Here is a 17,005-nt window from a genome sequence, read left to right as displayed (position 1 = left end):
ATGCTACGGGGTACTCGCCCTACTAACTGATGTTCGGACAGGAAGCGAGGTTGCCCATTGATCTGTGTTTTGGGACTGAGGCGGGGGAAATACCTTCGAAGCCATGTCTGAAGTAGGTGTCCGATATGAGGAGAGAGTTGAAAAGGGCGTACGAGTTGGCTGAGGCGGCAGCCACCAAGCAGAACCAGCGGAATAAGAAGAGGTATGATCAGAAAGTAAAGTTCGTCCAGCTATTGCCGGGAGATCGAGTCCTTATCTGGAATTTAGGACTACCTGGTAAGCACAAGTTGGCGGACCGTTGGGCAGCCACCCGCTATGTGGTGGAGAGTCAGATGCCGAATCTCCCTGCTTACCAGGTGAGACCCGAGGACGGGAAGGGGCCTGTCAAGGTACTCCATCGGAACCACCTGTTGCCTCTGGGTCGAGAGGTGAAGATGGACCCAGAGCCCGAATGGGAGTTTACGCCTAGTACGAGGACTCTGCGAGGGCGCGGGGCGAAGGAAGAGCTCACTGCGAAGAAGACAGGGCCGGCCCCCACCTCGAGAAGGGATACGTCATCGGAAGATGATGATTCCGACATGTGGTACCTGCTTCCGTTCGCTGATTCCCCGGTGCCGGGAGAAGAGACTCCTGGCCCTTCCATCACTGAGTCAGGGGAACCGAGGGAGGGTGTTGCAATTGGGGGAGGAAAGGGTGGAGCCAGAACCCGAGCCAGAGGGCTCACAGGGGCAGAGGGGTCCCGGTGAGGGGGAAGGTCCGACAGATAGACCCGGGGGGGGGGGGGTCACCTGGGGTGTCTGAACAGGGAGAGTCCGCAGAGGAAGTCCAGAGGCCTCAGAGGAGTAGGTATCGCCCGGAAAGACTAACTTATATAGCGCCGGGAGAACAGGGTGTGATCTCTACTGCCCTGGAAAGTTATGTCACTGCGTTATGCACCTGGTTGGGTTTTGTGTTTTACAAGGAGCACTGGTGAACTATGTTAACGTCATGAGGGCATAACTTTTTGTGGTGGGGGGAAAGTGTACGGAGTCTTTCTTTTTGTTAGAGTTAAAATGGCGACTTCGTTATGTTAATCTGGGGGAATGCGGCTTTGTTGTGTTAAACACTGAAGAGAGTTTGCGCTAGCAGTTTGTTTTACTTTAAAGTAGATAGCAGCGTCCTATTAGCCAATGGGTGGTTATGTATCGTTTTGTTTTCGGATACCATGCTGTATGATATCACTGTAGCTGGAGTTTTGGGCGGGGAGTCAGAGGAGAGACGAGGAGGACGGGGTTTTTGGCGGGGAGTCGGAGGGGAGACGGGGAGTCGGAGGAGAGATGGGGAGGACGGTGGACGGGGTTTTGGTAGGGAGTCAGAGGAGAGACAGGGAGGACGGTGGAGAGACGGGGAGGACGGTGGAGAGACGGTGGAGAGACAGGGAGGATGGCGGAAAGGCTCCGGTCAATCACTCCGGGTGGTCCCGAGCAGTGAGTCAACAGGATTCGGGTGGTTGTCCGGATTCGATTGAGCTCCAACGGTAGCGCGCGAAGAACTTGGACTTTTTTTTTCATTACTTTCCTCTTTGTATCAAATTCATATTAATGTCATAGAATTAGTAATATCTATAAAGTGTACTTGTTAAAATTTACTAGGTGTGCTGGCTGATGATTGATGTTTGGGATTGATTCGGGTGGCAACTGACCCTGAGGGGAGTGTTGAGGCGGGTGCCGGGCGGGATTTCCCCTAGACATACACGAGCCAATATAAAGGAACGTTACATTTCTATAAGATTCCCTCTTATTCTTCTGAACTCCAGAGAGCATAGTTCCAGGCCACTCAATCTCTCCTCACAGGTTAACCCTTCATCCCTGGAATCAACCTGGTGAACCTCCTCTGCACTGCCTCCAAAGCCAGTATATCCTTACTCAAGTATGGAGCCCAGAACTGCACACAGTACTCCAGGTGCGGCCTCACCAGTACCCTATATAGTTGCAGGATGATCTCCCTGCTCTTGAATTCAATCCCTCTAGCAATGAAGGCCAACATTCCATTTTGCCTTCTTAATAACCTGTTGTACCTGCAAGCCAACATTTTGCGATTCATGCACAAGCACTCCCAAGTTCCTCTGCACAACAGCATGGTGCAATCTTTCACCATTTAAATAATAACCTGCTCTCCTATTATTCCTTCCAAAGTGGATGATCTCGCATTTACCAACGTTGTATTCTATCTGCCAGACTTTGGCCCACTCACTTAACCTATCTATATCCCTCTGCAGACTCTCCACATCCCCTGTACAATTTGCTTTTCCACTCAGTTTAGTGTCATCAGCAAATTTTGCTATGCTGCACTCAGTCCCCTCTTCCAAATCATCAATGTAAATGGTAAACAGCTGCGGGCCCAGCACTGACACCTGCGGTACCCCACTCATCACATAAAATGGAGAAACTGGAACATAATCAGGTGTAAATAGATATAAATTATTAAGTACAGCAAACAAGACATTTAGTGGAATAATCATTTGGTACCTGCAGATAAATGGCTTCAATATTCTCCATACTTTCTGGACCTACAATTCTTGTGTCTTGAGATTGACCCCAACGTTCTATCAATGTATTTTTTATGTGTTGATGTTCAGCAGAGAATTCATAATGAATAAACTGAAAGTTATTTTTTGTAAGAATTACCACCTTCAGAGTTTTTGATTATAATACCAAAGGGGAACCTATCAGTACTGAACTAGTATTGTTTCCCATTGGTTCAATATTACAGGATTTAGTGTGGTTACAAAAAACAAATTTGTATTCAAACAGAATGCTCCAATGAGCTATAATTTTAGTATTTTAGTGTTGATTCATATTCATTGGTAAAGCTTTCTAGTGCTTTGAAATTAGAAGAGATATATTTCGAAAGTAAGCTAAAAGATTCAATTGTGCGTGGTAGGTAGCTAGCTACAATGAATAAAACATAACATTAACAGGCTTTCTACTTATATAAATAAAGAGCCCACACACATTTTCTGAGGCATGATCACAGTCATTAAACTAAATCATTATAGTTATTTTCTTTGTTTCAATCACATTTCCAATCCCTCTGTTATGATTAATCATATTTCAATTCACATCCAGTTTTACATTAAAAATATTAACACAATTTGATGCCAGATTGAGGAAACAAGTGCATAAGAGAAGGATAGTCTACAATAAGTCACTGAAGATTATTGTTCAACTCCCAGGTCACTTCATCATGATTGCCAGCTTGTTCCATGTCAACCACCTTCTAAGACAGATCCAAGCCCATCTAATCTTCCCAACCTGTAGTCAGACCACAAACATCATCTCTCCTACCTGCCGCAAGGCAAGGAAGTGAAGGCCAGTGATGTGCTATTTAAACTGCACATAAGGTGATTGCTTTCAGTTAGTGCCATATAATCTGCATGGTCAGGGAGAAAGGGAGTAGGGAATAGAAACCATAAGGGGAGACTTTTAATAAGAAATTAAACGATTTACACTTGGATGTCTAATCTTTTAAAGATCTCAAGCAATGAGATGCATCACACAACAGCTTTTAATGGGTAGGCTGATAAGATATGATCAAGCTTGGCCATAGAAACAGCATTCCAAATACAGCACTGCAGCATGAGGGCTTCACCTTCTACCACATGGACCGATCAGTGACAGCAGGTAAAAGCAGAGGTAGTAGGTTTGCTTCATGATTAACTGATCATGGTGCACAGACACAGTAGTTCTGCTCAGTCCTGCTCTCGCGAATTTAAACATCTGGCAGTCAAGTGTTGCTCATTCTGTGTGCCAAGGTGGATTTCCACTGTCATCCTGGTTGCAGTGTACATCCCATCCCCGGCCAATGTCAAGCTGGCACTGAAGGAGCTGAAGAGCAATGATCAGCAGTCACAAGACAGTGCACCCTGATGTCTTCCCAATCACTGCGGGAGATTTCAACCAGGCCAGCTCGAAGAAGTGTCTGACCTACCACCACCAACATGTCACCAGTGGAACCAAAGGAGCCACAGACTAGGTTGCAACACCATAAAGTACATGTCATCCCACATCTGCATTTTGGCAGCCAATCATCTGGCTGTACTTCTACTCCTGATATGTAGATAGGGACCAAGGATCGCAACACCAGTGGTGAAGATTGCAAAAGTATGGTCAAGGGAGGAGGAGTGCTTACAGGACTGCTTTGAATCAGTGGACTCCACCATTTTCTGGGACTCCTGTTCAGATCTAAATATGCCACAGATATTACTGACTTCCTCAAGAAGTACGTGGAAGAGTGCATAACATGAGAACATACCAGGCATAGCCAAACCAGAAGTCATGGATGAACCAAGAGATTCAGTCTGCTGAGGCCAAGTTCTGTGGTGTTCAATACAGTACTGGTGAAACAGAACTCCACAAGAAATCCAGGTATGACCTATAGAAGGCCATCTTAAGAGTGAAAAATCAATTCTGAATAGTCAATGATGGAATCGGATCCATGTCAGCCATGGCAATTTTGCAGACCATTTCTCCCTACAAGGTGAATCCTAACATAAATGGCTGTGACACAACACTCTCCAATGAACTGAACATCTTTTATACACACTTTGAAAGAGAGAATAAAACTAGACCTGCACAAATCCTTGTAACATCTGGCAACCTTGTCATATTTGTCTCAGAGGCTGATGTCAGAGTATCTTTCAAGTGGGTGAACCATCATAAGGCAAGGCGTCGGACCCCAATGGTGTCCCTGGCAAGGCAATGAAAACCTGTGCCAACCAACTAGCTAGAATATGATAAGACATCTTCAATCTCTTACCACTATAGTCTGAAGATCCCACCTGCTTCAAAGGGGCATCAATACCGGTGCCCAAGAGTAGGGTGGGCTGTCTCAACATTTATTACCCAGTATCACTCACAACTACTACGATGAAGTGCTTTGAGAGGCTGGCATGGCTAGAATCAACTCTTGCCTAAGCAAGAACTTGGTCCCCCTGCAATTTTCCTACCATCACAATAGTCTACATTGGATACAATTCTCACTGGCTCGCCACTCGGCCTTGGAGCACCTGAACAACAGCAATATCTTCGTCAGACTGCTGTTTATTGGTTACAGCTCAGCATTCAACATCATCATCCCCTAAGGACTAACCAATAAGCTTCTGTACCTCCCTCTGCAAATGGATCCTTGACTTCCTCAATGGGAGACCACAGCTAGTGAGGATCGGAAATAACACCACCTCCTTGGTGATAATCAACACAGATGCTCAAGAATGTGGGCTTAGCCCACTTCTCTTGCTACTCTCTACGCTCACAATAAAGCCAGTGAGACCACAGGTTGCAGAGTAAGCATGATTAGCCACGTACTGGTGAGAGGCATCTGTCTCTCCCTCTCTCTCCCTCCCTCCTCCCTCCCCAATATCCCTCACTTCATTCCCCTCCTTGCCTCTTCTCTGAAACTGATCGTTTTATCTAACCAGGCTTAGTCATCAACATCAAACAATTGGGAAAGGAGTGGTCAAATCTGGAACCATCTTAGAGATACTTGTCATATTACTCCTCTTGCAATATATGAACCAATATATCAATTAGAAAACATATAAGTCTGAAGTTCAAGTTTATTCTCATCTGAATATTATACACACACACACATATATATATATATCTGTGCCTTCCTGAAGTCCAGAATCACCGCTTTTGTCTTGGCCATGCTGAGAGTCAGGTTATTGCTATTGCACCATATGACAAGCCTGTCTCCTCTCGGTATGCTGACTCATCATTGCTGACGAAGCCCACCGCTGTTGTATCACCAGCAGTGCAGTCATGAGTCAGCAATAGGATGAGAACACAACCCAGGTGACACCAGTGGTCAACATGATGGATCTTGAGTGTTGCTGCCGACTTAGGTGCTGATTCCCAAAGATGAAAGCTTAACCATCAGCCTCTGAAGGATGGTTGTGTTAAATGCCATGTTGAAGACGATGAACAATGTCTGGCATATGAGGCATTGTTTTCTATGTGGGACAGATGGAGTGGTGGCCTGAGGCTACGACATCATCAGGTGGCTGGTTTGAGTGGAAGGCAAACTGGAAAGAGCCCAATGTAGCTGAAAGGTGGGATCTTATATTACCAATCAAAGCATTATGATTTTTGAAGTCAGTGCCACTGATCAGTGATCATCTAGGCCAGTTACTGTCACTCTCTTGGGCACTGGAATGATGGCAGTTGCTTAGAAGCCTGCAGGGACAGTAACCTAGCACCAATTATAGTCAATCTTTATGATAAAGGCCCATACAGTCAGCAATGGCTAAACAATTGAAATTGGTTTGTGCAAATAATACAATTTTACGAATTAGTGATTCAAAGAGATTAAAGGGACTGAAGTAAGCTCATGGTGGGATCTGAACAGAATGAACACTTAAAATTGCACAGGATACTGCTGAAGGAACAAACTCTCCATCACAATATTCAAAACTAAATGTAATAGTACTTCCATTCTGAACTACCCACTCACAAAAATTCTACATTAAACCCTACTTTATTCTCCCCATATTCCTATCATTTCCCATCCAGACCATTCCACTCACCTAGACAAGAGCAATTTTACAGCAGCCAATTAACATGTTTTTCAGATGCAAGAGGAAACTGAAGCACTTTCAGAAACTGATGCATTCAGATGGAGAGCGTGCAAACTCCACACAGATAACAACTGAGGTCCAGATTGAATCAGCATCTTTTGTATTGTGAGGCAGCAGTTCTTCTAGTTGTGCCATTTAAGTGCAATAAAACTGCAATTAACTCACAATTGATTTAAACATGTCAGAAACTACCTGTTCTTTTGAAATTTTAAACTTCTAAACTTTTATGCTCTATTATCTCTAGCGATTCAATTTACTTAAAACAGCATTAATTTTAAAACTGAAATATAAATACTAAAGAATTCACATCACAAAACGGGTTAATTCTAGAAGATTTTCAAAAACTTTTCATATCAAACTTGTTGACAAACATTTCACTTCTGTTATTTCTGATGCCTGTTATTCACCTCAACTATTTTTACTCTAGAGTTCCCCAAAGAATTTACTGGTGACCAACTTTTGATTATGTCCTATATTTTCATACTTCTAACAGGTGAGAACTTCTTTCTTCTTGCCTAACTCATCAAATCCCCTTGTAATTTAAAAGATCATCCTTAAAGGTCATCTTACAGCTCTCTCTCTACTGAAGAAAAGAGCCTCAATTCTTTATGGTTTTTACAATAAAATGACTGCGTAAATGAAAACTGCTATTATGGCCTCATTAGGATTAGCCTTAAAATATTTTTCAAATTACTTTGTTCTTTGTTTCGTGTCATTTTTGTTCATTACATTTTACTATTTTGTAATTGCTATTGCCCAGATGTTCTCCAAACCCTGCAGTTGCTTCCCTTGTCTCTTCTTCATTTCTCATTGCGAGCTTTTCTATTATTAGGCTTCTAAGACAGCAAAAATTAAGCAAACATTATCATTATTACAGAGGACTGATGCATTGCATAATACCTTTACCAATCATCTGCAATGAAAAATGCACATGAGCGAACTATACAAGCAAAATAATTCACTTTTTTTTTAGGCATAAATGCCTTGATTTCATATACTGATAATCACCCAATTTTAATATTTAGCTATTTTTCATTGTAACATAAATCCTCTTACCAGCAATGGAGGAGGGGAGGGTCCTGGAGCAAAAGGCACTCTGCCCCACATCTTAATAACCTCTCCCAATGGCTGGAAACCCTCATCACAGCCTCTCTTTATAAGTAAAGACATAGTGAAGTAGCCTGCCTGGAACCATTCTGCCATCTCTTGGTTAGTGAAAGGTCCTAGAGTGTAGATAAATTAATATACATTTAAAATAATCTACAAACAATAGCCCAGCCAGTACTTATTTCTCAGGTACTAAAACATCAAATAATTTGCATTTCAACCCTGCAAGATTATGCACTGACAAGATGCCAATATTTCCTTCCAACATATTTAGCATTACTTTCTTTAGAATTAACCATGATGTTAAAATATAAAGATAATTAAAGTTGTATGTAACCAAAATTCATAGTTCCTATGTTCATCATAAAATAAAATCAGACCAACTGATAGCACATCTCAAACTTTTGGCATTATGTAGTCATTCAAAATTTAAACAATATATCTTCTGAGAACATAAAGAGAAGTAAGTTCATACAAGAAACCAATATATTAGAGCCTCAAATGAAAAAAGTACATGGATTATGTTTGATGGATCTACCAACATGTGAAGAGACATCCAAAGTGATGAACTGGAGACTGTAAGCTTATTCTTTATATGCTGTTTTCATTTAGGGAAGCAAAAAGCATACTGACCTTTAAAGCAAGGGGGCTGGAATTTTTTTTAAAAACTGGGAAGTTTTGAAAAGCTCATAGATAAGGTTACACTCTAGGTCATATGCATAGTTTTGCCCCCCTTATTTATGAAAGGACATACCAGCTTTGGAGGCATTTCAAGAGATTCACTTGATTGATTGCTTGGTGAAAGAATTGTTATATCACAAGTAGTCAAAGAAATTGGATCAATTACTAATTCTAATCCTGAATTAGAAGATGAGGGGTGACCTTATTGAGACATTTAAGCTCCCAAGTGGTGTGACATAGTAGATACTGAAATGTTTTCACTGATGTGAGAGCCTCAAATAATGGGATATTGCTTCAATAAGTGAGGTGAATAGGATTTTTTTCCTCAGAGGATAAATTGCTGACACTCTTTGGCTCAGAATATTGTGGAACCTAGAATATTAGAGTTACCTACATTGAGGTCAATAAATATTTAAAAGATTGGAAACTGGCACAGAAGTTGTGCTTGCTTTCGAGAGTGCAGGAAAGATTCACCATGATTTTGCCTGGGATGATGTGTCTGAGTTGTAAGAAATTGAATTTTTTTTCTAGTAACTGAGAAGTCTGAATGGGTTGCAAATGGGCATAGTAAACTCTTCCCCATAGCAGTGGTGTCTCTAATCAAAGGACTGGGGTTATGGTAAGGCATAAGAGGGGATACAAAGAATAATTTTTTCATCCAGAGGATTGTTGGGGGTTTGGAACATAAGTGTAGTGGCAGCAGAGATTCGCACAACTGAAGTATCCAGACAACCACTTGAAGTGCTAAAACACAGAAGGCTAGAGACTAAGTGATGGGAAATGGGATGGTCACATGGACAGAATAGACAAAAAGAGTGTTTCAGCACTGTGTAACTCTTAAGAGGAGATAATGGGGCCCGGAGTAGATCAGCATGATCATACTGAATGGAAGGATATGCTTAGAAGCCAGATAGACTACTCATGGTCCTATTTTCTTGCGTTCTTGTACTTCTGTTGGTAGCTTCCATTTAGCCATAATACTGTACAAATTGCAGCTCTGATTCATAAATCAGATTACGATACATTTCTTTATCACATTGAATTTTAAATGTTCATCAAAAAAATTGTACTGAAACACAAACAGAAAAGTCTCAAGAAGGTACCAACTGTTCATCTACAACTGCTCCTATATTCCAAATAATGCAAATGCACTTTTCTGAATACCTAGGTTCAGCATTTCAAATTCCAATTTTAAATAATGCGAATCTAATTGTTTAAAGCTATTTCATTTAAAATATTTGTGGGAAATGACCTGTTTCTTAAATATGGAAATTTGTTTTACAGTGTTCTGGAACCCTTTCATTAAATCTCCAATAAAGTTCAATTCCACTGCAACAGACAGCATCCTTCTTTTGTCTTACTAAATCAAATGATACTTTTCACCTCCATAAGATGACAGTAGACAATCTCAAGGATGGAAAATGATATTCACATGCTTTGCCTGCTGTTGGCGACCGAGAAGGAGGTTGAATCGTTCCGATAGAGATGGCGCTCAGTACTTGGTGTCGGAGAGCTGATCAGAGCTCGAAGTTTTCGGATGACTCAGAGTCGGACCGTGGTCGGGTATGGCAGGGAGAGTTTTTCTTCCTTCTCCCGTCTGCGTGAGATGTGGGACACTTGAGAGACTTTGAACTTTTACTGTGCTCATGGACTTCTTCATCAAGTTATGGTATTGTTGCACTGTTGTAACTATATGTTATAATTATGTGGTTTTGTTAGTTTTTTTTCCAGTCTTGGTCTGTCCTGTGTTTTGTGATATCACACCAGAGGAAATATTGTATCATTTCTTAATGCATGCATTACTAAATGACAATAAAAGAGGACTGCGTGTCTTCATAATCTAATTTTTGGATCATGTACAGGAACTACTGTTGATTGACAAATTTTTGCTCAATGCAAGATTTTCCCGAAACAACCTTCCCATAAATCATAGAACTAAATGATAAGCAAAAAAAATGCCCTTAAACTAAAGATAAACACTTTCATTTGTAAGTAACACACACAAAATACTGGAAGAACTCAGCAGGCCACGTAGCGTCTATGGAAAAGAGTACTGTCGACATTTCAGGCCATGACCTTTCAGTAGGACACTTATACAAAAGTGTTTTCATTTGTAAAACACTTTGTAGGTATTGCTCACCCAAACCTTTCCTCATCTTGAGGCATAACAAAGTTGCAGTGCATAACCAAAAAGATCCCATTATAGTTCTCAAAAGAACCAGCATTTTTAATATTTTGATGTAATAAAACTAAAAATACCGTGACAAAGGGAATTTGATGACCAATTGAGTTTCCCCAAAAATACAGATCAATAATCAAAAATGCTGTTCAAGTCAACATTAAACAATAGCCAGTCAGCCACAGTTACCACCTTTTGAGATAAACATTCAAAATTGTTGGAATAGCTGCAAACTAAGCATGCTAATTGGCAAAAAATTCTGCAATTGACACCTCAAAGAAAGTTGACCTCTTAGAATTTTCCTCCCTGTACAGCGAAGAAAGAAACTCAAAAGTTTGGATATATAGGAGAAAATTTTAGCTAGGAAGCTCTGCACTATTACAGGGCTGCAAATTACTTCTGCTTTCAGGTCATGTTGTGCACCATATAAACAAAGATTCAGCAAATAATCAATTTTGCAATAAACTTAGGGGCAAGTTTTTTTTTACGCAGAGAGTACTGAATGTGGGGAATGGACTGCCGGTGACAGTGGTGGAGGCGGATACGATAGGGTCTTTTAAGAGACTCCTGGATAGGTACATGGAGCTTAGAAAAATGGACGGCTATGGGTAACCCAAGGTAATTTCTAAGATAAGGACACGTTCAGCACAGCTTTGTGGACCAAAGGACCTGTATTGTGCTGTAAGTTTTCTATGTTTCTAAACTATTGGTCATTAAGTCCATTTAACAAAAGGATTTGAAAATGGTCTTGGCTGTGTGTGTGGTAGGTATGTCCAACCAATCAGAGTTTTTCCAAGGTTACCAGGAACACTGATAAAGGAAAGGCAGTGGATTTTGTCTACAAGGATTTAGAGCAAGGTCTTTGACAAGGTCCTGCATAGGAAGTTGATCAAGAAGGTTCAGTCACTTGGCATTCAAAATGAGGAAGCAAATTGGATTCGAAGCTGGATTTGCAGGAGAAGTTATAAAGAGTATTAGCAAATGACTGCCTCTCTGATTGGATGTCTGTGCAATATGGTGTGCTTCAGGGATCAGTGCTAGGATTGTTGTTTTGTCATCTACATTAATGATATGGATGATAATGTGGTAAGTTGGATCAACAAATTTGCAGATGACACCAAGATTGGGGGTGTAGTGGATGGCAAGGAAGGCTAAAGCTTGCACCTGGATCTGTACCAGTCAGAAAAGTGCCAGATGGAAGTTAATGCAGGCAAATATGAGGTGTTGCACTTTGAAAGGACAAACCAGGGTAGGACTCAACACAGTGAACTGTAAAATTGAGTGCGGTAAAACAGAACACAAATCCATAATTCCTTGAAAGTGGCATCATAGGTAGATGAAGTTAGGGTTTTATTCCCTGGAAAGTAGAAGAATGAGGGGCGATTTGACAAAGGTAAACAAATTTACGAAAATATAGAAAGGATAATGCAAGCAAGCTTTTCCACCAAGGATAAGTGAGACTGGAACTAGAAGTCATGGTTTAAGGGTGAAAGTAAAAATGTTTAAGGGGAACACAAGAGGGACTTTGTTCATTCAAAAAGTGATGAGTGTGGAAAGAGCTGCTAACAGAATTGGTGGATGTGGGCTTGATTTCAATAGTTAAGAGAAATTTCAAAGTTCGATGTAAATATATTTCACAATATACAACTTTAAGATTCATTTAATTGTGGCCATACTCAATAAATCCAATGACCATAATAGAATCACTGAAAAACTGCACCAACAGGGCAGACAACCAGTGTGCAAAAGACCGCACACCATGCAAATACAGAAAGATATACTAATAGTAACATATTAGCTATATTATGACCCATCAGTTAATACAGATAAGACAATCCATAATAACCATCCAGATGTAATACAGGATAAAAAAAAAGAACAACTTTCTTAATCAATATAGCCACTCCACACACACAATGTATAGAAATTAACACGTGAAAAACACCAGACAAATGCTGAATTAAAAGATGATATTGAAAGACTTTGGAAAATGAACAAGGTGTACATTGTCCAGATAGTATTATCTACAACTGGTGTCATCCCAAAATCACTACATAATAGCATTAAACAATTAGGGTTACATAGCAGCAGTATCTATATGTAAATCTTCAGGAAGCCACAATACTAAACACCAATATAATAGTCCGAAAGTTTCTAGCAATTGACAAATGAGCGTGCTTGGCTATGTCCCTGCCTCAGGTTTTACCCTGAAAAAAAATAAAGCTGAGAAAAAAATAAAGGTAATAATAATAAATAAATAAGCAATAAATAGACAACATGAGATGAAGAGTCTTTGAAAGTAAACCTATAGGTTATAGGAACGGTTCAGTAATGGGGTGAGTGAAGTTATCCCCTCTGGTTCAAAAGCCTGATGATTGAGAGGTAATAACTGTTCCTGAACCTGGTAGTAGTCCTGAGGCTCCTCTATCTTCTTTCTGGCGGAAACAGTGTGAAAAGAACATGACCTGTGGGGTGGGAGTCCCTGATGATAGATGCTGCTTTCCTGTGACAAAGCTCCGTGTAGATGTGTTCAATGATTGGGAGGGCTTTGCTCATAATGGACTGGGCTGCTGCATCCACTACCTTTCGTAGGAAATTTTCTTTTCAAGGGCACTGGTGTTCCCATACCAGCCCATGATGCAGCTAGTCAATCTACCTCTCCACCACACGTCTGTAGAAGTTTGTTGATGTTTTAGATGTCATGTCAAATCTTCACAAACCGCTAAGGAAGCAGAGGAACTTGCTTCATAATTGCACTTATGTGCTGAGCCTAGGACAGGTCATCTGAAATGATAACACCAAGGAATCTTAAACTTGCTGATCTCTCCACCTCTGAAAGTCTGTTGAGGATTGGTTCAAGGACCAATTACTTCCTTCGGATCAGTACACGGACAGAATGGGTTTGGAGGGCTATATTCCCAGTGCGGGTTGATGAGACTAGGCAGAATAATAGTTCGACATGAACTAGATGGGTCAAAGTGACTGTTTCTGTGCTGCAATGTTCAATGACTCTGACTGTACAAGTTTGTACATTCACCCTATGACAGTGAACAGAGTGCAGATTTGCTCTATTTCCTCCCAATCTCCAAAGATATTTCTGATTACTAAGTGTAATCTTAGTAAGTTAAATTGTGGGCAAGCTATATTGGTATTGGAAGTATGGCGACACTTAGCAGCTGTCCCCAGCACATATTCAGGACTGTGATGATCATTGACGCAAAATGATGCATTTCACATATGTTTTCCTGTATGTGACAATATAATCTTACTGGTGAATAATCACAGATGAAGAATTGAAAATATGCTTCCTTAATATAGTCAATCTAAGATTGATTAACTGTCATGTAACTACAATTATGAGATTTTCTTTCCAATATATGAGCAGAGAAAGATTAATGACATTTCATGAAAATATTGTTGGATGCGAGTTAGGTATTTTTTAGATCCTTTTTAAGTGTGATTAACCTTTCAAAAGCATTTGATATAAGTTTAAGTTGAAAAATGCCCTAACTCTCCTGTTCATGTGTGGAAATTGGGTTTTTCATTAGTATTGATAAATAGGACAAAATTCTGAGAATCCATTACTAGTCAACCTGAGAGAGTTAGTTTCATTTGCTTCAGATAAAATTTATTGAGTTGAATTTTAATTACTGGGCTATTAGATTTTAATGGCCAGATGCTTAGTGGTTTAAGTGTGATGGATATCCGCTTGTTGGGCCAGTAGGCCTTATGTTTTACCAAATTCGGTTTTCTAAACACAGCAGCTGCCACTTGTAGGTTTTTAGCAATTGTAAGAAAATTTCCAACTACAACTTTGTTTAGCTTCTGCTTGTAAATGGGAGCCAGTCTTCAGTTTTTAAAATGTAAATGGAAAGCCATAATCAGCCTAAAGGTGAAAACACAACTTCGCAAATGAACTGTCTACGGAGCAGACTGCTAGCCCAAATCACCCTGTTTATTGCTGCTTGATATGCAGTATAAGACAATGGGTTATTTAATTTGGTTTGTTTCAAAGTAGACAAGTTGACCAAGTTGCTCAGTTCAAGGAAGCTTACAGACCAGGTGGAGAACATCATTTAGTATATCGAATAACTGATGTGTTTATAGCTGAAAGTTTTATGTATTCAGGAAGTTAACTTCACAGCACTGATTGTGCGTAGTTGGGACCTACATCTCCAAGAGGCCTTTAGACCTTTTGTGTGGAAAAAAAAGGGCATTGAGGAAATACCAAATACGTGTGAAGTCACTCAAGAGGCAAGTAACTGTATAAATGTAGAGAGCAGTTCAGGCTTATTAAGAATGGGGTAAAGAACTTCAACGGGGTGACCTAAAATCCATTGCTCTAGCTTCGATTTCTGTGATGATCAATTCATTTATCTGCATTATTAATATGTCTTTTTAGTTTATAGGAATTGTAACTCTTCTGAAAATCCTTTGTTTTATAGAAATCCTTTCTGTTTGACATTATTCAGTTTTATGAATGTTACTCAGAAGAATACTTCTCAAAATATTTGTTTAGCTAGTTTAGCACAATATGTTACTACACATCTGTCACAAAAATGGCAAAAAAAAATAGCTAATACCTAAAGCTAATCTGAATTACAGGGATATTTGAGTAAAAGACCAGAAAACATTTCAGGTTACAAAGCCAGAAGAAACACAATTTAGCGGCTTGTGATTTGGGGTCTGAGGTTGTGTCTAATATGAGTATATACTCTGACGCTATGGTGAGCAGAAATTAATATTGAAATTCATTACAATGTACAGCAGGTAATCTGCTAAAAGATGAGGATTCAGAAGTGACATAAATATAAAACTGAAAACCATCAGTATATGCATTCTTCCAGATAACCAGAAAAAATATTTTGCCCCCACTTCCAAAGCAATTGATTGGAAATTTAAGGTGGAAACAAGATAAAGTGCAATAGATAATTTAGGATCAAATTAGAAGCCAAATGAATGAAAAGGTATTTTATAGTATATTTAATACCTGTGATAATGGTGTATAAATATTATGTGTAAGCCGATTTTTTTTTTTGAAAGTTACAACTAATGAGGTTTCAAGTTGAGAAAACATTGAGTAACGTGCTATATAAAGCTGAGTAACACAAGACTCCACAGATATATCACAAAAGAGCTCTGTTCATGCACCTGTATAAAGCTAGATCATTGTGCCTCAGGGTGAACAGATGAGATGCTGATGAGTCAAGAGTAATCCTTTCTGCAGTTCCAGACATTCTTTGCAAATGCCAGCCATTAGGTCATTACATTTCCTTATTACACATTTATATTTGGTGTCTCATGTTAAAGCCAGTTTACCTATTGGTAGGAATGCACAGAAACCAACATTGAACCAACTTTCGTTTGAATGAGAACACCCAAAATATACCGCGTTGATATTACTGTACAGTTGGCCCTCCGTATCCGCAGGGGTTTGGTTCCAGAACCCCCTGCGGATAACAAATTCCGTGGATGCTCAAGTCCCGTATATAAACTGGCATAGTATTTGCATATAACCTACACACATCCTCCCGTATACTTTAAATCATTTCTAGGTTACTTATAATACCTAACACAATGTAAATGCTATGTAAATAGTTGTTATACCGTATTGTTTAGGGACTAATGATAAGAAAAACAGTTTGCACATGTTCAGTACAGACGCAACCATCGTAGCTCTTCCGCGAACCCCAAACAGTGGAAGTAACGAAAAGTGAAATTAGCGTTGTTTGTTTTACAGTGAGCTGTTACAGAGGCTGCACACACCCCGAGCAGCGAGAGTGGCGAAAAGAGAAAATAGCATTCAGCGTCTCAGCATCAAGCCATCATAGCTTTGAACTGTGTGAGACTTTTGCTACGACTGACAGTGCTGCAATGATTGCAGAAAAGTATGACTTCAATTTTGAAAAGGCACGTAGGTTTAGGGCAGGTTTGTAGGATGTTTTGAGTGCTTACAAAGAACTGTATGATAGAAAAATGCATGAATCTTCCAGTGTGCTCACTGTCTTCCCGATTCTGGTAAGTGAAACTACATTGGCCATACATTATTTCTACTTTTATATATGCTGTGTATTTATATCATTCCTGCTTTTACTGTATGTTAGTGTTATTTTAGGTTTTACGTGTTATTTGGTATGATTTGGTAGGTTATTTGTTGGGTCTGGGAACGCTCAAAAATTTTTCTCATATAAATTAATGGTAATTTATGGGATGGGATCCAGAGAAGTTTGACCAGGTGGATTCAGAATTGGCTTGTCTGCAGAAGGCAGAGGGTCGTGGTGGAGGGAGTACATTCAGATTGGAGGATTGTGACTAGTGGTGTCCCACAAGGATTGGTTCTGGGACCTCTACTTTTCGTGATTTTTATTAACAACCTGGATCTGGGGGTAGAGGAGTGGGTTGGCAAGTTTGCAGACGACACA

The 17,005-nt window shown here is 40.1% G+C and overlaps 1 protein-coding gene across 2 annotated transcripts in view; it reads right to left on the bottom strand.

Annotated features, from left to right (window-relative positions):
- LOC140196411 (GRB10-interacting GYF protein 2-like) overlaps positions 1 to 17,005 on the bottom strand; it is a 191,571-nt gene that overhangs the window by 62,068 nt on the left and 112,498 nt on the right. For both annotated transcript variants that reach the window (XM_072255561.1, XM_072255562.1), the window contains exon 15: positions 7,673 to 7,839. In XM_072255561.1, coding sequence (XP_072111662.1) covers positions 7,673 to 7,839 — 167 coding nt within the window. The remainder of the gene's footprint in view (positions 1 to 7,672; positions 7,840 to 17,005) is intronic.

The sequence above is a fragment of the Mobula birostris genome, chromosome 4, assembly GCF_030028105.1.
Source record: "Mobula birostris isolate sMobBir1 chromosome 4, sMobBir1.hap1, whole genome shotgun sequence".
NCBI lineage: Eukaryota > Metazoa > Chordata > Chondrichthyes > Myliobatiformes > Myliobatidae > Mobula > Mobula birostris.
This window is presented reverse-complemented; position numbering and strand designations above follow the sequence as displayed.